The sequence below is a fragment of the Mytilus galloprovincialis genome, chromosome 3, assembly GCF_965363235.1.
Source record: "Mytilus galloprovincialis chromosome 3, xbMytGall1.hap1.1, whole genome shotgun sequence".
Classification (NCBI taxonomy): domain Eukaryota; kingdom Metazoa; phylum Mollusca; class Bivalvia; order Mytilida; family Mytilidae; genus Mytilus; species Mytilus galloprovincialis.
Window position 1 is genome coordinate 24,006,884 of NC_134840.1, and position 22,844 is coordinate 24,029,727.

Here is a 22,844-nt window from a genome sequence, read left to right on the forward strand (position 1 = left end):
GGTGTCTATCATGCGTTTATTTAGATATTTAAGCTCAAATCTAAAACCCCTTAAAACCTAAAAATATATTTGAAGCAAAACAAAACTACACTAAAGCATGAAGAAACTCGTACTGTTGTATTATTCTAGGTCTATTTAATTTCATATTATAGATGAAAAATAAATAATTATCATCGTTTTTAGCTGTATAAGAATGAATTGTTCTGGATCGATTCAATCAATCAAATGATTTATCTTTGTTTCACTTTCAATGTTGACATTCTTTTCCTTTAAATAACTTTACATATACGATTCACGTGTTATCCATCAGAAGCTATGGGGTTAAATTGAAGTTCACGTGCATACGGATTCAATGAGGTCGAATTATTCAATTGCAAGTGAATAATTCATAAACATTGAGTTTTTTTTAGGTTATTTTGACAAAATTGAAACATACTGGCTGCTAAAAGCTAATTATTAATTCACTATTAGCATTTCATTATTGATTGAGCCAAAAACTAAGGTATTAAATTTTTTATACATCTCGTAGCTAGTGCCCCTTTAAAACTTACCATCATAAACAATGATTCCGCATTTTTCTTGATACTCCTCCCTTTTTGAAGCCGTGTTTAGAATACCCCTTAGTTGTTCTGTCAAGTCCTCCCTCTGATGCATCATCTGCTCATAACTAAGTCCAGCAATCATTGAGATATGCATATTGTACAATGTCTTAACAGGTGTCAGATATTCAGCCGCAAAGTAATAGTCTGTATCTCTTGTCTTGTAAAAACAAAACAAAATGGTTAAAATTTAAAAAAAAACAATATGTTCATCCAATGTTTGCAAATGCAATATCTTTGCATTTACCATACGATAATAAAAACATAAAAATCCAGGTTTATACGTCAATATAATGATTTTGAAATATAACATATTTGTTAGTTATGAAGGAAACTATTAACCTACATGACCTATAGTCAATATTTCATGATTATTTTGAAATTCAGGACAATTAAATATTTTAGTTCACCGTGAGTACATTTGCATCCAAGAGGACCATTTAAACATTTAGAATCATATAGGTAAACTACTAATACAGCTGTAAGGATAATTCTTTCTGGTTAAAAGAACATTCATCTTTGCCTCAATCACTCTTTCGATAATTTTTGCTATTAATTTCAATATATATCAACAATGATCATTCCTAAATAATTTATATAGAGTCATTTCAATGATCAACCAACGCTTTTTGAAACCTAACCGTTAATAGGAACAATTGGCAAAATCATAAAAAGTAAAAAAAGAGCTTTTTAAACAATATATATTAATAATAACTTTATTCAGCACAAATTACACCCATACGAACACGGTCAAATAAGGAAATGTGGTATGTTTGTCAATGAAACAATTATCCACCAGATTTCAAAAGAGGGACGAAAGATACCAATCAAACTCATAAATCGAAAATAAACTGACAACGCCATGGCTAAAAATGAAAAAGACAAAAAGGAAAAACAATAGTACACATGAGACAACATAGAAAACTGAAGAATAAGCAACACGAACTCCACCAAAAACTAGGGGTCATCTGAGGTGCTTCAAATGACGACGATAAAAGCATTATATTTTTGTGCATCATATTAGTTGGCTGTCTTAAAATTGTATGTTTATTAAACTTACACAAATATGCCACAGATTACATGGGAATATCCTCTTTGCTCCATGCAGATGTTTCTCTACCTTTTCGACTTTCCATGGACCTTTTATTTCTGCATCAACCTCGCTCAAACTCGGTCTTAACTTGCAACTCTTTGGTATGATTTCCCACATCTGTTGTGAGACGACTACATTGCGTCTACTTTTTTCTCTATATTTACGTATTGGATCTTTCGACATGCATTGCATTACACGTTCTCTAAAATCTACAAAAAATACTTAGTTTTATATGCGACATCATTTTAAAAGTATGTGTGAAAAGACAGATATTAATGTTCACATTTCTTTTTAAAACTGAATCCTTTAATAATTTTGTTTAGAATACAAGACGTTATTTTTTTTTTCATATGTAGAACATTGTAGTAATTTCGTTGGTATACATTCATTCATGTAAAATAAGTAGACAACTAAAACGGTTTAGTAATCTTACCTGGTAGAACGTGCTTTAAATAATTCACAAAGAAACTCCACGCTAATCCATATGCGACATTTCCGACTGGAATTTGGGATTTCATTGACACATCTTTCCCTTCAGAAAATAAATAAATAATGTTATACTAGTAAATGATTAATTAATATGTAATGCTGAAAAGATCTATTAACCAAAACAATTGCACAGAGATACTAGTAATTGTTCTCAAGTCTTATATATGTGACATTTGTATCCAAAACCATGCAGAAATTATTTGAAATCATAGAAGCTGAATGCAGTGACCTATATATTAGAGGCAAAATTATTCAATTAAAACATTGAGTGTATTCACCCTATCTTAAATTGTCAGTCCCTGCATTCCGAGACTTCTGCTACAATTCCCTTACAGAACACTAAAATGAAGTTTAGATCATGTGATTTGAGTTATGTTTTTTTAATGAAATGTTGGGATTCTTAATACACCTTCTTAGGCAAGTAGATACTTTGGTTTAAATAACAAATATCACTGAACTGTTGATAAAAAAAATTTCAGAAATGCACACGAAAAGCATAAAAATCAGCTTATTCGAGCGAAGGGTGTAAAATAGTTTCCTGGACATTTTTCACTAAAAACCCATTAAAGAGAGATGAACAGTGAGGAAACTGAATTATGATGTTTGGAAACTTTCATTGACAAAAAATAATTACTTTTGATACAATGTAAACATTTATGAATATTTTTTTTTAAAATAAATGAACTTTATCTTATAGTTAATAGAAAAATAAAATAAAAAAATGGGGTCACCGTTCATTTGCGCTCACAATCTGCCTTAGAAAGAAGCATACATTTTTGTAAAGGTGCTTTTTTCTTTTGAACTATAATTGGAGAAATAAAGGTAATATCGAAATAAAAAAGAAATTTATTGCAGAAATCAAATTTTACAATAATTTAGTTTAAGAACAGCTTATTTGGAAATTATAATAAAACATATAGGTCACCGATGAGTTAAAAAAGATATTTCAATTCTAATGCCAAAAAATGGCATTTTTCCACCAAAGGGAGATAATTTGGAACTTTTTCAATGATAAATACATTTTAAAAGTCATCTGGGGCCAACATGAATTGATTTTTTGGAATGATCTGTGTACCATATGATAAAGTAACAACTACTAAAGGTAATAAATAAAATTTGTAACGTAAAACACATGTTTATTTTTTTTCTGAAATTTTTAGACCCTCGAGCCTCCTTAATGCAAGTCTTCAGTTTTTAGGCACGATCAGTTTGGTGCGAATTTCTTATTGTTTGCTGGCTTGATATTCCTTATTGATCGCTGGCTTATTGTTCGATAGCCTGAATCTGGTATTATGTATCGTAACGAAATCAGAGTTTTAAAAGGACAGACAGATGGTCAGACAACGGTATACCATAATCCGTTCCGTCTAAAACGTAGTATAAAAAAGATAAAGCGGAAATATTGAGCTATTTTTTTTTTTTTTAAGGCTGTCTGATATTTAGTTAAGAGTTATAAAGTGCTACTTTTCAACGAAACTGTTAGGCTGACCGAGGTAAAGTAATTGCAGGAAATCTACAAAAAAGAGTTTTTCAATTAATACAGTGACCGCTTCCCTCTCCATGCTTTTTTTTTTGTTGAGGCATAAATTATCCTTTTTTCATTACCCGCGTCACCTGGTTCCCTTCCGACTCTCCATTCCCTCAAACCTATCTCCCACTCATTCCCATGCTTCGATTCCAGAATCGTGTCCACCAAGTGGCATATCTAGATCTTGGGGAGGGAGGTTTAGTGGTTGGAATCCTCCTCTTTTAAACGATCAATGCACTTGGGTGAAACATATGATTGGAACCCCTCCCTCTTTTTCCTGCCCCTGCACCCCTTCTTTTAGACGATCAATGCACTTGGATGAAACATATGATTGGAACCCCTCCCTCTTTCTCCTGCCCCTGCACCCCTTTGAATTAATTTGTATCATACATTGCACTGTGATATATCTTATCTTATCTGTATGTATCATAAGAAATACTGCGACTTTTTTTAAGCAAAATGCCAAATACAAAAAATGAATGAAATAGATACAACATCGAGGGTACAACAGAATCTAAGTGAATCCTTCAGATGCCAAATAAAAAATAATGAATGAAATATAAAGGAAATCTTGATTATTAATTAAAGACATTTTCATATTTATTAATAACCACTTATACAGCTAACAGTTATGCAGACTGATCTGACGTGTAATACCTTCGATCGGACAGATTGTCTCAAAATATACAGACTGGGGTAATCAATGGTGAAGTTGTATTCAGAAAAATGCAAATATCTTAATTATAATAAAATCAAATAAAATTATAACTAATATAATTTAAGAGTGCATATCTTTCTAACAAAAAATAATTAAACGTTGGGTGGAGTTTGTTGTTGTTTTCTACACGCTACAAAAGTAGAAACAAATACATTGTTATATAATGACCCTGTTTGAACTTTTAATAATGCATGCACATGTTATTGGTTGGTAAACAGACTTTTTACAAACGTAGAAACAAATATATCTTTTAATCAAGGTGAAGTTAGCAACAAATGTAGGATTTGTTCTAACAAACGATGTAATGTGTGCAAATCAAGTCGTCGGCATACAGTTCTGGATACGTAATGATTAAATATTTGTTAATATCTTTATGGAGAGCTTAGTCGATTCTCAGATAGAGGCGGTGTTTCGAATCGTCTTCTTCAGGTAACGGAAAGTTTTGGATATCTGACCTACTTGGTTAAATGAAAATTTCTTTTGTTACTATTGATTTTTAAAATACACGACTCACAATACTGCCTATAACCTTGGTAGATTTTGGAAATAATTATATGCATGTATTTACACCCAGAAGCATGTTAATTTGTAGATTTATGGTGTTTATATTTGTTCTGTAGTTTCATTCTTGGGAGGATTGGTAGTCTGAGATATAATTTAAGATCAAACATAAACAAAAAAAACTTTTAAGAAAAAAGAAGAAAACATCATATACAATGTATGGTTGATACAATTAATTTAGTCAGAAGTATTTTCTTTATCTTTAAACAATACAAAAACGTTTTATATAGATGTGTAGCTTGTTTTAACTATCTACTGTAACACTAAGGACTGTGTTGATGTTACTGGAAACAAACTGTACAAAGTGCACAGTACATTTATTATATGTGTGTGCCTTTACTTTTGTTATTTTTTTTTATTCCAAACAAGTTTTGGTGTTTGCACAAAAAAAAAAGAAACAAACAAGTAAAACTGTGAGCTACTGCTCACTGATGATACCCCCGCCGAAATATTTCGGTAAACAGCAAGTTGTCGAGTGACGAATCTGAAAACGCATCACACGGTATAACTGACTTATATAAACCCTGAAACCAAATTTCAGAATTTCTTGTCAAGTAGTTCCTGAGAAAAATGCGAAATTTTCAACTTGGCTATTATGTGTAAAATGATACAAGTGTTCGGTAAACAGGAAGCTGTCGAGTGATGAATCTGAAAACGCATCACACGGTATAACTGACTTATATAAACCCTGAAACCAAATTTTAGAAATCCTTGTCAAGTAGTTCCTGAGATAAATGAGACGAAAATATTCATGGGACGAACGGACTGACTGACAGACTGACGGACTGACGGACTGGTGGACTGATGGACTGACGGACTGACGGAAGAACAGACAGAGGTAAAACAGTATACCCCCTTTTCTTTTATAAAAAAGCGGGGGTATAAAAAGCACAAGAACAAATCAATGTATCTAAATTAAATGAGGTTATATCTTACATTTAGATATGTCATACTTGTTTAATACTTAATAAATGTTTGCCATTGTTCCCTACATATTTGTACAGCTTTACGTGTTTATGTTAATGGAAAGTTGCAGTTAAATGCCTATCAACCCATTTTAGGTGCAAAACCTTTCCTTTCAAATGAAAATTTAGAAAACCAAATTGTAAATCATCACACTTGAAATTGTTGAAATACAGACATCAAATGCTTGAACTGTTTAAATATCATATATCTCTTTTTGTAGGTAGCAGATATTACGTACAAGCCGTATTCATTGATAAATACCTCTCACAGCATCAACAATCATATCCAAGTAGTCTTCGTCACGGTCTATACATATATGCCTAGCCCATCTGATGAATGATGGAATAGCTGCGGGTGTGATACCATTCAATACTGGAATTACATTCAATGAGTTCGTCTCTATGCCAATGCTTAAAATCTCTGCCAAAAACATGCTGATCATATCTTTTTGTGATGACTCCGTGATAAACAAAATGACCCATCTTGCATCTCGTACACGTCTTTCGATTTCAGACAAAGAATCACCATCCCTCTCGCCTGATGATGCAGGTCGGGCCTGGGAATACCGGATTTTGTTTTTGTCAAGGTGGTCTTTCACTTTAAAAACTAACTTTGTGTCTTTGATGTGATATAATAAACACACTTCGTCTCTGTAATGTTCTGTTTCTTCTGTTTTTTTCACTCCTTCCTGTTTAGAAAAAAATTAGTAAAGCTTGGATCAACAGAAATGTTTTTTTCTTTTTTCCTCATTGCACGGACTTTTTTCAAAAGAACATATATTTTAAAAGGTATTGTTTAATTCTCTATTACAGTTACCTCCAATCACTGCCCTAAAGTTCATTGACAAGAAATATAATAAGGATAACAATTATTTGACAAAACTCCGGAGAAAATTCAGAACAGAACTTCCCTTATCAAATGGCAAAACCAAGAGTTCAAACACATCAAACGAATGGAAAACAACTGTCATATTCATGACTTAGTAAAGGCATTTGTCTTATGTAACAAATAGTGGAATAACCCTAGTTTTATAACTAGCTAAACCTCTCACTTGTATGAAATTCGCAATTGACAACAATGTATGAGCAAAACAAAGAGATATACAACGTGAAAATGTCAAATATTGGGGTACAAGAGTCAGCATTGTATTTTAATCTTAATCACTATAAAAACAAACAACTATGTCAACAAACAAAAACATAATGGTATGTAGGCACTTTATCAGCAAAGCAAATAAGCAAAAATGAAACACAATGATAAAAAAAAAAACATTGCACGACAACACAATGGCGGGATGCATTAATACTGAGAGAAGACATTATTAAGTTGAAAAACTTGTTTATAATTTATTTTTCCTTTGGACAATAAAATACTTTAAACTATAAATACGCTAAAGGGTCGAACCAAAACAATGGACTCAACAGTAAAGATTAACAAGAATGTGTCCATAGTACACGGATGCCCCACTCGTACTATCATTTTACATGTTCACTGGACCGTGAAATTGGGGTCAATACTTTAAAATTGGCATTAAAATTAGAAAGTTCATATCATAGTTAACATGGGTACTAAGTTTCAAAATGATTGGACTTCAACTTCATCAAAAACTACCTTGACCAAAAACTTTAACCTGAGCTTCACACTATCTTTTTCTTTGTTCAGTGGACCATAAAATTGGGGTCAATACTTTAATTTGACATTAGAATTAGAAAGATCATATCATAGGGAACATGTGTACTAAGTTTCAAGTTGATTGGACTTCAACTTCATCAAAAACTACCTCGACCAAAACCTTTAACCTGAAGCGGGACGAACGAACGGACGAACGAACGGACGAACGGACGGACGAACGGACGAACGGACGAACGGACGGACGAACGGACGAACGGACGAACGGACGGACGAACGGACGAACGGACGAACGGACGAACGGACGAACGGACGAACGGAGGCACAGACCATCGTAGGTGGGGCATAAAAATATCCAAAGACACATAAAAATAAAAATGTAATCACATAACCAACAACGTAAGTACCCAGAATCAGTACGTCAAAGGCATCATGTACTATTCTTAAATTGATTAGGAATATTTATCAACAAGGCCTTAGAGTCTTCCGATGAACTTTTATTAGACCAAGGACGCGTTGTTTTTCAACCCTGGTTCCTCATCTTTCTGCTTAAAAACATGCTGATCATATTTCTATGTGATATATTTCTTTTTATATTCTGCACATGTATTTTTGCAAGAAAATATTTAGGCATATTAATATATTTAACAAATTGAAAATAAACTAGATGTTGCCCTCGTTATCGTGTCATCTTATTAATCAAAGTATCGACAAACCTGTAGGAAACACATATCTGACAGAAACTAAATGTGCACACACGTTACATGTACAACTAGTAAATGTAAATATGGAGTCATTTTTTTTAAGTAGCTCCTGATTTGAGAAAGTGTGATGTACATATTTGTAGGAAGGTCGGACGAACGAAAAAATTATGTATATATCTGTATAACATACCGCTGCCTTTTCGAGTTGATTTCTAATAACGTCATGAACGCCCTTTCTGAGTTGGTATGAAATAGTAGCAGATTCTCCTTTTTCTTCGTCTGAAATTGAAACAAAACTCTACATGCCGAGAAATGCCTCCATTGAAAGTTTGCAAACATCCCATAGAGAAAACTGCTCGGATAAACAATGTTTACCAAGTGGTACATGGCAGTGTATTAAGCAACACGTACATCATTTTGTTGAATGAATTAAAATCTTTTATCTACTAATGGGAGGTCCACTGGAGTTTTGACCTAGAACTCCTAAGCAAGCGTGTTCTTAACAAGTTTACTTTTTATAAAATTATTATATTTCTTATTCTTTGAATGAATTAAGACAATCCTGAGAACAGCATGTAAAGGTTACTACAATAGGGGGTTTTAACTTTGGAATATCGCATCAACATTATAGTATTCATATATGTATAGTAGCAAAGAGGGGAAACAAGCTTAATATTATCGCCCTAGAAACCAAATAGTTCTCAACGCAAACTTGCTATTGTCTGAAAAAACACTATTTACCAGTTAATTATTTCAGAATCTATTTTCTAGAACAAACATTTTCTCGTACTTTAATAAAACACAATCCTTATACATGTCCCAGAAAATGTTTGCTTCCAGTAAACAGTTTTTTAAAAGATTTTTGAAATATTAAAAGTATTCATCATTTATAAAAAAAAAAATAGATACACAGTCAGGTATGATAATCTGAAATGTGTCATTGCAGTTGTAATCAACATACAGTTACTTACCATCGTACATCAACATTTTAGTCAATACACCATACTGTTTGTACTTCTCATGGTTTAGGATTTCATTGAGGTAATGGTAAAACCTTTGAACCTCCACATCTCTCTGTGTTTTAGTGAAACTACATAAAATTTCCTCTTTGATTGTTCCAAGTGCACAAAATGCTCCTGGGTATTGAGCAACACAGAAGTATTCCTAAATAACAGTACATGAATAATGTTTTATTGTAGCATAATATGGAATATTTTCCTTTGAAGTTTTTACGTGATAATCTGCTTAATAGTTAGGTTTCTGAAAAACCATGGTTTAATATAAAGATTTATATGTTATTCCATTAAAGAGAATCATGACATACTTTGTCATTGCAACTTCATATAGATAGGCGGAGTTTGGACTATGGTTTAATCTGATATTATTTTTTATATTAAACCATGATTTAAACTCCGCCTCTCTGTTACCACTCCGTGTGATTGACAGTTTAGCGAATGGACGAGGACAAGGATTTCGTTTGTTTTACAAATAGGATTTCTACTTTCTGGGAATTCCGTCACCAAACAAACCATTAATTTTTGGAAAGGGGGTGGGTATTATTTACACCTGAGCCGGATTATTTTTGCCAGTGCTATAATGCCTGTACCAAGTCAGGAATATGACAGTTGTTATCCATTCGTTTGATGTGTTTGGACTTTTGATTTTGCCTTTTGATTTTGGATTTTCCTTTTTGAATTTTCCTCGGAGTTCAGTATTTTTGTGTTTTTACTTTTTAATAAATGCAATAAAATTTTGTTGCAATAACATTTTGTTTGGGAAAATCTTATTTTTTTAATAATTTTTTATGACATATCAGAGCCGAAATATTTTGTTCTGAAAAAATCACAGATTCCCTGCGGATTCGTCGTTTAAATGTGTTAACTCGTAAATAGCTTATAATACATAAAATTCGGAATAGAAATGGGGAATGTGTGAAAGAGACAACAACCCGACCAAAGAGCATAAAACAGCCGATGGCCACGAATGGGTCTTCAATACAGCAAATTTTAAAATCTAGCTATATACAAGACTTATACAAGTGAATGAAATTATATACAAATCACGTTTAACAAATTTACCACCACAAAAAATGACATTAATACTCTATCAACATTTTCAAAACCCAAAGTTTAAGGCTTTCGGAATTTTCTCTTTCATATAAATTGTTTCATTTATTTGTTTGTAGAATTTATCAAACCGAATATTTTAAAACATACCAAAGATTTGAAAAAAGGAGAACGTTGATTTATAATAATTGATTGATGTTTACAAAGCGTCCAGCAGTAGTTTTTTCATTCATATAACTATGTAAGCAATCGAATTATTTCCACAGATTTGGTGATCGGGTGATAATTCGAGAAGAAAGGTGATTATGCTCATAGTGATATGAACCTTGTTTTTTCCGTTGGTTCTACAGAATGTATTAAAAGGTTAAGACTAGTGCACGGTAAAATAAAACTTATCAGGATAAAATATAAAAAAGAATATGATTGCCAATGAGACAAATGTCCCAAAGATACCAAAATGACACAAAAATTAACAACTATCATAGGTCATCGTACGGCCTTCAACAATTATCAAAGCCCATACCGCATGGTCAGCTATAAAGGGCCCCGAAATGGCAATGTAAAACAATTCAAACGAGAAAACTAACGGGCTTATTTATGTAAAAAGTTCTTTTGGATATTTTGTACCACTAGGTTGCTGTCTCATTCACATTTACTACACAACTACTTTTCGTATCAAAAACCATTTTGTGACATACTAACGTAAAAGCTATGTAGAACATAACATGATACTTACGCTTTTAATGTGTCCGTTCTTATCCCTTTCTGTAACTTTACACACTTTTGGGCTGTATGGTCTGTGATTTATTATTATTTCAATTTGTCCTACCTCCTCAACGTCTCGATCATCATCACCAAGTTTACCTGTACTTCTTCCACTATGTGGTAATAACATGAAGAGACAGAGAGGCATATGTCCAGGGTTGTCATTAAACCAGTCACACTTTTGTATTCCTTGTGCAAGCTCTAGAAGAACAAATATTAAATATAATGTTTATATATATAGCACAGATCAGCAAACGTTTGTAACGCTGTATTATTGTCCCCAGTGGAACGCTTTGCGGGGAACATAGATAAACCGTGTGTCCGTCAGTCTTGTCTTGTTAGCTCTCTCATGTGCCTGATTTTCATGAAACTTAAAACATAGGTTTTTATCAATAATGTATCTTGCAAATTTGAAAATCAGTACCGATTGACTATTTTTATAAGAATTATACACCTTGCAAACATTTACTTTATACTGTTAAAATTTCATTGTTAGTGCTCTCATGTGTCGAATTCTTTTCATAGATTTATGAAACTTGTTTCATAAGTCTCATTTGTACAATTCTTTTCGGATTTTTATGAAACGTATAACATAGGTTTATGTCAGCAATGTTTCGGACAAATTCGAAAATAAGTGCTGAACAAAACAAGAGTTACGCCATCTTGAAATGTAAAGTATATGGAAAATTGCATTATTAGCGCAATTGTTTAAAGATAGGTATCTAGCCACAGCTTTTTAAAATTTCCATTCGTAAGATAAATTACAAAAACAAAAATTGCTGCTTCTATTTAACCTAGTGAAATATTTCTCCGTATGTCAATGATTGACTGTCGGGGATTTACAGATATCGTGAGTGGCATAACTAATCAAATCATGGTAAAAAAAAAACGTCTACCTAAAATTGCAAAACGTAGCAGTTAATCAAAATTGCTTTAGATAAATCTAAGATAGTCAGTAATAACTGTCCTTTCCTATATAAAGATATTTCAGTTTTTCTATCAAAACGACAAAGAGGAAGCTGTTTCCATTATTATCAATTTATCTTTCTTGGACGGTGATGTTCCTCTTGGTTTCATAGCACCATTAATTTAATACAATTTGCCATGCTCATTACTTTTTGTCTGTTAATGAACGTTATAGAATCCAATGGACGTAATCTATGCATCACCGTTAGTAAGTCCCACAAGTATGTAAAACCTAGTATACTCAATTCTTTTATACATACAATTTGGTTTGGAAGCTGGCTGTTACTGTAGACACCTGCCTATCGTTACGGTAATGTTGTTTATAGATCCATTAATTTAACTCCGAGTCTGTAGCTCATACGATTAAAGTTTAAAAAAATATTTAAATGTCGGAGTCTGTGCACTAAGATTCTATTTGATTATACTTGCTATAGAAATTCAGACGTGATGAAAATTTATTTGCAATAATGATACCTTAAGCTATATATTTATACCTGGGAGAACAAGTTCAAGATACCCTGTGAAATGTGACCATGCCATTCCAGCGGCTAAATTACCAGCAGGCAACACAGAGTCAATGGTGACATCAGCTACAAAGATTAAAAATATTCACATAAATACGGAAATTAAAATAAATAAAACGAGTACTCCGATTTAACCAATAGTCTATTACGGAAAAGTGAAATGTCGTCGGTGATAATCTTTAAGACAATTTTGCAGTAATGTTTTGCTTTTGTTTGAGTAGTTTTAGTTGGCTGTCCAGTTCAACTCCTATATGTTTAAGGTTGTACACTTTAGAAACTATTGTAATTTCGGTTTTTTTTTTATCTTAAAGGTACAAATACTTATACAAACAACATCCTTATAAAATCAGGAATAGTTATTTGTACTAATAGTCTTTGAAAAAAATGTAATAAGTGACTGGGTTGTAGGAAGAGCAGAGCGCAATCCAATTAACATGTACATCTGTGTCCAGTTCATTTCAAATGGCAGCCTACACTTATTGAACATAATCTTAATATTCGCACGTATACATTTTTGATAACGTTAAAAAAAATGTCTTCGATTGGGACATTATATTGGGTTGTTAAATCTAAAGTACTAACCACGAATCATTTCAATAACATTCATGATACATTTCTCATGTAAATTTCTTTCGAGGATCACATGACTTGCCAACTGTAGCATGGGTAACTTTGGAATATTCTCTTCAACAAGGCCGTCTTTCAAAAGAATGATAAGTCGGAGCTTATTGGTCTGCAAACTTTTCTCCAATGTTAATAGTGTTTCCAGCGAAAAAGAGAAATTATCTATGCTCTCTTTAGAAAGAATTAATAACATTTTCTTACTCGCTGAAATAGCTTGATCAATTGCCTGGTACGTTCTAAATCCGGGCATGATGTGTTCCTCTGGAGAAACATAGGTCACTTTATTGTTTTGAAAAATGGTAAAAATGTATTTAGATATTTCGTATTCATCGTCATTGTTATACATTACAAAAACATCAGCATTTTCTACGGCCTTCAACCACGGATCTTCATCGTCCTTTCCATTAGGGTCTCTACCGGTCGCCATTTTAGGAAACTGAAACATGTAATAGAAAATTATTTTCATCACATTTTCATCATCAACATATTTTTTTAATTAATTTTCAGTTCAATAAACGATACTTTCAAAAAGTAAAATCACAAAAATACTGAACTCAGAGGAAAATCAATTCGGAAAGTCCATAATCACATGGCAAAATCAAATAACAAAACGCATCAAAAATGAATGGACAAGAACTGTCATATTCCTGACTTGGTACAGGCATTTTCAAATGTAGAAAATGGTGGATTGAACCTGGTTTTATAGCTAGCTAAACCTCTCACTTGTATGACAGTCGCATCAAATTCCATTATATTGTCACTCTATTTTGCTATGCAGTTTGCATACCATTCAGTAAAAAAATGTGTAAAGACTTAAGTAAAGGTAAATTACACCTATTTTGACATTTTTTCACCAACGTTTATTAAGAAACAAACAATGTTCCCATTCAGTGTTTCTTTGTAGATGTATTCTTATTTACTATGTTGTTCAACAAACTTAATTTTAATCAAAGAAAATGGGTTTGAATCGACCCCCAAACAATTGAAGATTCTGTAAGAAGGAGTGCCTCAATTTTACTCATGAATGCTGAATAACAAATCCGTAAACATGGAATAACAGACGTTTTGTTTTATTTCTCAGAACTTTGACAATAGCCCATGCTTCTTATCCATTCTTTTGGTATGAAATGGATGCCAGTGACATATTTTAAGTTGATATTTTTAAAGTAGCCTTTTTGTAGACGTTTCCGTTACTTTTCCCCTGTTAATAAAGTGTTACCAATCGGTATGTGTTTTTTATGGTTTTTCTTAGGGTTCTTTTGTTGTTGCAAAATGGATTCAATTTGAGTATTGTGACCGTTTCAAACCCTTGCTAATGTTACATGCTTTAAATGTTTTCAGGATGATTTTTAATTAGATCGTTGTGTATATAGACAGTTGCTTGGAATGAGCTTGGAATCCTTGACCTCTAGTTAACTTTAAGATCCTTTAAGGCTAACATAAGTCTCTTTAATGAGCATTCTGAGTATTATACTTAGAGATGGGTTGCTTCAACAGAATGTTAAATCGTCATATATATGTTCCATCATACTGGTCATTAATCAGCAGTCTCACAACTATGAAACAATTGTAACTTTAAACAAATGACATTCAATTGATATTTGTGTTTTATACGTCATTAAGGTCTTTCCTCTCCGCGAGGAAAGACCTTATTGTTTTTCTCCTGTTTTTAAGGTCTTTCCTCTCCGCGAGGAAAGACCTTATTGTTTTTCTAATGTTTTTTTTTTTTCTTTTTTTTCTTTTTTTTTCTTCCAACATTTTTTTGACATGCCCGCCCCTTCTTTCTGTTAAAGTTACCAAGACCAAATATGGACCATTGATAGACCTCATCATGCAGTTTTACCAAATGACCCTGTAAAGGATTTCATCATCCTCTTTAGAAGTTATCTCCCTTTTATTGATTTTTTTCAACACGGCACCCCCTCGTTGTTTTAAAAGATATCATGACATTATTTGAGCAATAGGTAGCTCTCATCATGATTTATTACCATATGAGGTTGAATAGGATTTCATTGTCCCCTATGAGAGTTATATCCCCTTAAAACAATTTCTTTTCTTTGCATTTTTCTCAAAAAGTATAAGAGATAGAATTGATTTGAAAACGGCAACATGTACAGGAACAGATGGCAATGTTAATGAACATATACAATCATTTTGTTATTAACCCTTATAAGGAGTTATTGCCCTTGAAAAATTGTGTACAATTTTAGAAAAATTGTATTTCCAGAACCAGAAGTCGTAGAGACTTGGGACCTTCACCAATAATCTTAAATTCATGTGACCTTTAATATGCACCCAAGGTCAAAGGTCACAGAGTGCAAAATAAAATTACGCTGCAATTTCAAGATTACATATTAGGAAAACGATAAGACTTTGCTGCATTGATACAGCGTATAAAATGTTCCTCTCCACGAACTCTACATTTTATATAATAAGCCCAAAAATGTCCGACCGTCTGTTCAAAAGTTACAACGGGATGATTCTTAAAAGTATAGTATTTTGTGTATATCTTTTTAAAGGTCACAGATATCAACCTACTATAAACTGCAAAGATGATCAGTAATTCAAGACCTTCAATTTGAGGTCAATGTCAGGTCATGATGAAATTTCACCTTGACCTTCACATTATACTATGACCTTGACCTTGTGATATTTGAAAGGTCAAGTGGTCCTGAGTTGAATGGTGATAGTCCCATGTCTCTACGACTTCCGGTTCTCAAGTTTGGTATTGCATCATATATTTGATGATTAATTGTGACCTTGGTGAACTTTGAAATTGTCCCAATTCTTTTCTTTAATGTTGTCCTTTAACTGTAGATCATTTACCATTTAACAGATTTGAGATATCTATTGTCGTTTTAGAGATAATGCAGTTTAAAATTTTGAGAGTGGCGGCATGTATTTCTGAATCAACAACAGCTTACCACTTAAAATGTTTAAGAGATTGAAGAGGTTAACATTGTTATATGTTTGACCAAATACCAAAAACATTCCATGAAAAAAAAACACCAAAAAATCATTTTGGAATTTTCATGTTTTGCATTGACTTTGTAAGTTTCATAACTTCTATTTTTATCGTTGATATTGCATCATTTTTGACACTTTGTCAAATGGGGTCAACTGGTATATCAAATTGAAGGTCTCAATAAACTCTGCTTAAAAATAAAAAAATTTAAACCTCTTTTTCATCCCGGGTGGAAGGGTTGGGTCATTTAGTGCAAAAATTCAAATTTCTCAGATGGTAAGGTTGTCGCATATCAAATGAAAGATTATAAAGCGTACATTTCAAATTTCAAATTGACGTCCCCAAAAAATTGGTTGGATGGGGTCATTGAGTTCACAAAAAAAAATCTTTTACGATTGGGTTGTTGTATATCAAATAAAAGGTCATGATGTGTATTTGAAATATCTAATTCCCGACCTCCAAAAATTAGTTGGATGGGGTTATCAATTGCAAAAATCAAACTTTCTAGAACATGGCGTTGTCGCATATCAAATGAAAGCTCATCTATCCTGTGTAACATATATCATACTTCCGATCTCACAAATGTAGGCTGATGAGGTCATTAAGTGTAAAAAGTGAAAAGTTTCAGAAGGTATGCTTGTCGTATATCAAACGAAAGGTCGTACAAAGCACAATACGAAAACATCATTTTTACAGGAAAGACCTTTCAATTGTTTTACAAACAATTGAGATACTAGTTTTTTTTTTTTTTTTTTTTTTTTTTTTCATCCAGCATTTGTTTAACATGGCCTCCCCTTTGTTTCTATTGGAGTTATCAAGACCAAATATGGACCATCGGTAGACCTCATCATGAAGTATTACCAGATGAGGCTGTGTAGGATTTCATCATCCTCTTTAGAAGTTATCTCCCTTTTATTGGTTTTTTTCGACATGGCCCCCCCTCGTTGTTTTTGAAGATATCATGACCTTATTTGGACAATAGTTAGATCTCATCATGATGTGTTACCATATGACGCTGCTAAGGATTTCATCATTCCCTATGAGAGTTATGTCCCCTTGAAGCAATTTCTTTCTTTTACATTTTTCTCAAAAAGTATTCAAGATAGAATCGATTTGAAAACGGCAACATGTACAGGACCAGATGGCAATGTTAATTAACATATACAATCATTTTGTTGTTAACCCTTATAAGGAGTTATTTCCCTTGAAAAAATATAAACAATTTTTTAAAAATTGTATCTCGAGAACCGGAAGTCGTAAAGACTTGGGACCTACACCAATAATCTTAAGTTCATGTGACCTTTAATTTGCACCCAAGGTCAAAGGTCACCGAGTGCAAAAAAAAATTACGCTGCAATTTCAAGCATTCATATTAAGAAAACGATAAGAGTTTGCTGCATACTTACAGCGTATAAAATGTTCCTCTCGACGAGCTCTACATTTTATACACTAACCTCAAAAGAGTCCGACTGTCTGTTCAAAAGTTACGACGGGATGATTCTTAAAAGTATAGTATTGTGTGTATATCTTTTTAAAAGTAACAGATATCAACCTACTATAAACTGCAAAGATGATCAGTAGTTCAAGACCTTCAATTTGAGGTCAATGTCAGGTCATGATGAAATTTCACCTTGACCTTCACATTTTACTATGACCTTGACCTTGTAATATTTGAAAGGTCAAGTGGTCCTGAGTTGAATGGTGATAGTCCCATGTCTCTACGACTTCCGGTTCTCAAGTTTTGAATTACATCATATATTTGATGATTAATTGTGACCTTGGTGAACTTTGAAATTGTCCCAATTCTTTTTCTATAATGTTGTCCTTCAACTGTAGATCATTTATCATTTAACAGATTTGAGATATCTATTGTCGTTTTAGAGATAATGCAGTTTGAAGTTTTTCGAGCGGAGGCATGTATTTCTGAATCATCAAGAGCTTACCACTTAAAATGTTTTAGAAATTGAAGAGGTTGACATAGTTATATGTTTGACCAAATACCAAAAACATTCCATGGAAAAAAACACCAAAAAATCAATTTGAAATTTTCAAGTTTTGCATTGACTTTGTAAGTTTCATAACTTCTATTTATATAATTGATATTGCATCATTATTTGTACTTTGTCAAATAGGGTCATCTGATATATCAAATTGAAGGTCTTAATAAACTCTACTTAAAAATGAAAATTTTAAACCCCCTTTTCATCCCAGGGGGACGGGTTGGGTCATTTAGTGCAAACATTCAAATTTCTCAGATGGTAAGGTTGTCGCATATCAAACGAAAGAACATAAAGCGTACATTTCAAATTTCAAATTGACGTCTCCCAAAAATGGGTTGGATGGGGTCATTGAGTGCAAAAAATAAATGTTCTTTTAAGGTAGGGTTGTTGTATATCAAATAAAGGTCATGATGTGTACATTTGAAATATCAAATTCCCGACTTCCAAAAATTTGTTGGATAGGGTTATTAAGTGCAAAAATCAAACTTTCAAGAACATGGTGTTGTCGCATATCAAACGAAAGCTCATCTACTCTGTTCCATATATCATAATTCCGATCTCAAAAATGTAGACGGATGAGGTCATTAAGTGTAAAAAGCGAAAAGTTTCAGAAGGTGTGCTTGTCGTATATCAAACGAAAGGTCGTACAAAGTACAATACGAAAACATCACTTTTACAGGAAAGACCTTTCAATTGTTTTACAAACAATTGAGATACTAGTTAAGGTCTTTCCTCTCCGCGAGGAAAGACCTTATTGTTTTTCTCCTGTTTTTTTTTTTTTTTTTTTTTTTTTTTTTTTTTTTTTCATCCAGCATTTGTTTAACATGGCCTCCCCTTGTTTCTATTGGAGTTATCAAGACCAAATATGGACCATCGGTAGACCTCATCATGAAGTATTACCAGATGAGGCTGTGTAGGATTTCATCATCCCCTTTAGAAGTTATCTCCCTTTTATTGGTTTTTTTCAACATGGCCCCCCCTCGTTGTTTTTGAAGATATCATGACCTTATTTGGACAATAGTTAGATCTCATCATGATGTGTTACCATATGAGGCTGCTAAGGATTTCATCATTCCCTATGAGAGTTATGTCCCCTTGAAGCAATTTCTTTCTTTTACATTTTTCTCAAAAAGTATTCAAGATAGAATCCATTTGAAAACGGCAACATGTACAGGACCAGATGGCAATGTTAATTAACATATACAATCATTTTGTTGTTAACCCTTATAAGGAGTTATTTCCCCTTGAAAAAATATAAACAATTTTTGAAAAATTGTATCTCGAGAACTGGAAGTCGTAAAGACTTGAGACCTACACCAATAATCTTAAGTTCATGTGACCTTTAATTTGCACCCAAGGTCAAAGGTCACCGAGTGCAAAAAAAAATTACGCTGCAATTTCAAGCTTTCATATTAAGAAAACGATTAGATTTTGCTGCATACTTACAGCGTATAAAATGTTCCTCTCGACGAGCTCTACATTTTATACACTGACCCCAAAAGAGTCCGACTGTCTGTTCAAAAGTTACGACGGGATGATTCTTAAAAGTATAGTATTGTGTGTATATCTTTTTAAAGGTAACAGATATCAACCTACTATAAACTGCAAAGATGATCAGTAGTTCAAGACCTTCAATTTGAGGTCAATGTCAGGTCATGATGAAATTTCACCTTGACCTTCACATTTTACTATGACCTTGACCTTGTAATATTTGAAAGGTCAAGTGGTCCTGAGTTGAATGGTGATAGTCCCATGTCTCTACGACTTCCGGTTCTCAAGTTTTGTATTGCATCATATATTTGATGATTAATTGTGACCTTTGTGAACTTTGAAATTGTCCCAATTCTTTTTCTATAATGTTGTCCTTCAACTGTAGATCATTTATCATTTAACAGATTTGAGATATCTATTGTCGTTTTAGAGATAATGCAGTTTAAAGTTTTTCGAGCGGAGGCATGTATTTCTGAATCATCAAGAGCTTACCACTTAAAATGTTTTAAAAATTGAAGAGGTTGACATAGTTATATGTTTGACCAAGTACCAAAAACATTCCATGGAAAAAAACACCAAAAAATCAATTTGAAATTTTCAAGTTTTGCATTGACTTTGTAAGTTTCATAACTTCTATTTATATAATTGATATTGCATCATTATTTGCACTTTGTCAAATGGGGTCATCTGATATATCAAATTGAAGGTCTTAATAAACTCTACTTAAAAATGAAAATTTTAAACCCCCTTTTCATCCCAGGGGGACGGGTGGGGTCATTTAGTGCAAACATTCAAATTTCTCAGATGGTAAGGTTGTCGCATATCAAATGAAAGAACATAAAGCGTACATTTCAAATTTCAAATTGACGTCTCCCAAAAATGGGTTGGATGGGGTCATTGAGTGCAAAAAATAAATGTTCTTTTAAGGTAGGGTTGTTGTATATCAAATGAAAGGTCATGATGTGTACATTTGAAATATCAAATTCCCGACCTCCAAAAATTTGTTGGATAGGGTTATTAAGTGCAAAAATCAAACTTTCAAGAACATGGTGTTGTCGCATATCAAACGAAAGCTCATCTACTCTGTTCCATATATCATAATTCCGATCTCAAAAATGTAGACGGATGAGGTCATTAAGTGTAAAAAGCGAAAAGTTTCAGAAGGTGTGCTTGTCGTATATCAAACGAAAGGTCGTACAAAGTACAATACGAAAACATCACTTTTACAGGAAAGACCTTTCAATTGTTTTACAAACAATTGAGATACTAGTTTTTCTCCTGTTTTTAAGGTCTTTCCTCTCCGCGAGGAAAGACCTTATTGTTTTTCTCCAGTTTTTTTTTTTTTTTTTTTTTCATCCAGCATTTGTTTAACATGGCCTCCCCTTGTTTCTATTGGAGTTATCAAGACCAAATATAAACCATCGGTAGACCTCATCATGAAGTATTACCAGATGAGGCTGTGTAGGATTTCATCATCCCCTTTAGAAGTTATCTCCCTTTAAATGTGTTTTTTCGACATGACCCCCCCCTCGTTGTTTTTGAAGATATCATGACCTTATTTGGACAATAGTTAGATCTCATCATGATGTGTTACCATATGAGGCTGCTAAGGATTTCATCATTCCCTATGAGAGTTATATCCCCTTGAAGCAATTTCTTTCTTTTACATTTTTCTCAAAAAGTATTCAAGATAGAATCGATTTGAAAACGGCAACATGTACAGGACCAGATGGCAATGTTAATTAACATATACAATCATTTTGTTGTTAACCCTTATAAGGAGTTATTTCCCTTGAAAAAATATACACAATTTTTGAAAAAGTGTATCTCGAGAACCGGAAGTCGTAAAGACTTGGGACCTACACCAATAATCTTAAGTTCATGTGACCTTTAATTTGCACCCAAGGTCAAAGGTCACCGAGTGCAAAAAAAAATTACGCTGCAATTTCAAGCTTTCATATTAAGAAAACGATAAGAGTTTGCTGCATACTTACAGCGTATAAAATGTTCCTCTCGACGAGCTCTACATTTTATACACTGACCTCAAAAGAGTCCGACTGTCTGTTCAAAAGTTACGACGGGATGATTCTTAAAAGTATAGTATTGTGTGTATATCTTTTTAAAGGTAACAGATATCAACCTACTATAAACTGCAAAGATGATCAGTAGTTCAAGACCTTCAATTTGAGGTCAATGTCAGGTCATGATGAAATTTCACCTTGACCTTCACATTTTACTATGACCTTGACCTTGTAATATTTGAAAGGTCAAGTGGTCCTGAGTTGAATGGTGATAGTCCCATGTCTCTACGACTTCCGGTTCTCAAGTTTGATATTGCACCATATATTTGATGATTAATTGTGACCTTGGTGAACTTTGAAATTGTCCCAATTCTTTTTTTATAATGTTGTCCTTCAACTGTAGATCATTTATCATTTAACAGATTTGAGATATCTATTGTCGTTTTAGAGATAATGCAGTTTAAAGTTTTTCGAGCGGAGGCATGTATTTCTGAATCATCAAGAGCTTACCACTTAAAATGTTTTAGAAATTGAAGAGGTTGACATAGTTATATGTTTGACCAAATACCAAAAACATTCCATGGAAAAAAACACCAAAAAATCAATTTGAAATTTTCAAGTTTTGCATTGACTTTGTAAGTTTCATAACTTCTATTTATATAATTGATATTGCATCATTATTTGCACTTTGTCAAATGGGGTCATCTGATATATCAAATTGAAGGTCTTAATAAACTCTACTTAAAAATGAAAATTTTAAACCCCCTTTTCATCCCAGGGGGACGGGTGGGGTCATTTAGTGCAAACATTCAAATTTCTCAGATGGTAAGGTTGTCGCATATCAAATGAAAGAACATAAAGCGTACATTTCAAATTTCAAATATACGTCTCCCAAAAATGGGTTGGATGGGGTCATTGAGTGCAAAAAATAAATATTCTTTTAAGGTAGGGTTGTTGTATATCAAATGAAAGGTCATGATGTGTACATTTGAAATATCAAATGCCCGACCTCCAAAAATTTGTTGGATAGGGTTATTAAGTGCAAAAATCAAACTTTCAAGAACATGGTGTTGTTGCATATCAAACGAAAGCTCATCTACTCTGTTCCATATATCATAATTCCGATCTCAAAAAT

The 22,844-nt window shown here is 32.9% G+C and overlaps 1 protein-coding gene across 2 annotated transcripts in view; it reads right to left on the reverse strand.

Moving 5' to 3' along the window:
* Positions 1-22,844, reverse strand: part of LOC143067470 (uncharacterized) — a 34,303-nt gene that overhangs the window by 1,854 nt on the left and 9,605 nt on the right. For both annotated transcript variants that reach the window (XM_076240765.1, XM_076240764.1), the window contains exons 2-10: positions 13,191-13,668; positions 12,579-12,674; positions 11,090-11,319; positions 9,259-9,451; positions 8,478-8,566; positions 6,216-6,642; positions 2,126-2,224; positions 1,660-1,901; positions 552-759 (exon numbers count right to left, since the gene is read on the reverse strand). In XM_076240765.1, coding sequence (XP_076096880.1) covers positions 552-759; positions 1,660-1,901; positions 2,126-2,224; positions 6,216-6,642; positions 8,478-8,566; positions 9,259-9,451; positions 11,090-11,319; positions 12,579-12,674; positions 13,191-13,659 — 2,053 coding nt within the window. In that variant the 5' untranslated portion in view covers positions 13,660-13,668. The remainder of the gene's footprint in view (positions 1-551; positions 760-1,659; positions 1,902-2,125; positions 2,225-6,215; positions 6,643-8,477; positions 8,567-9,258; positions 9,452-11,089; positions 11,320-12,578; positions 12,675-13,190; positions 13,669-22,844) is intronic.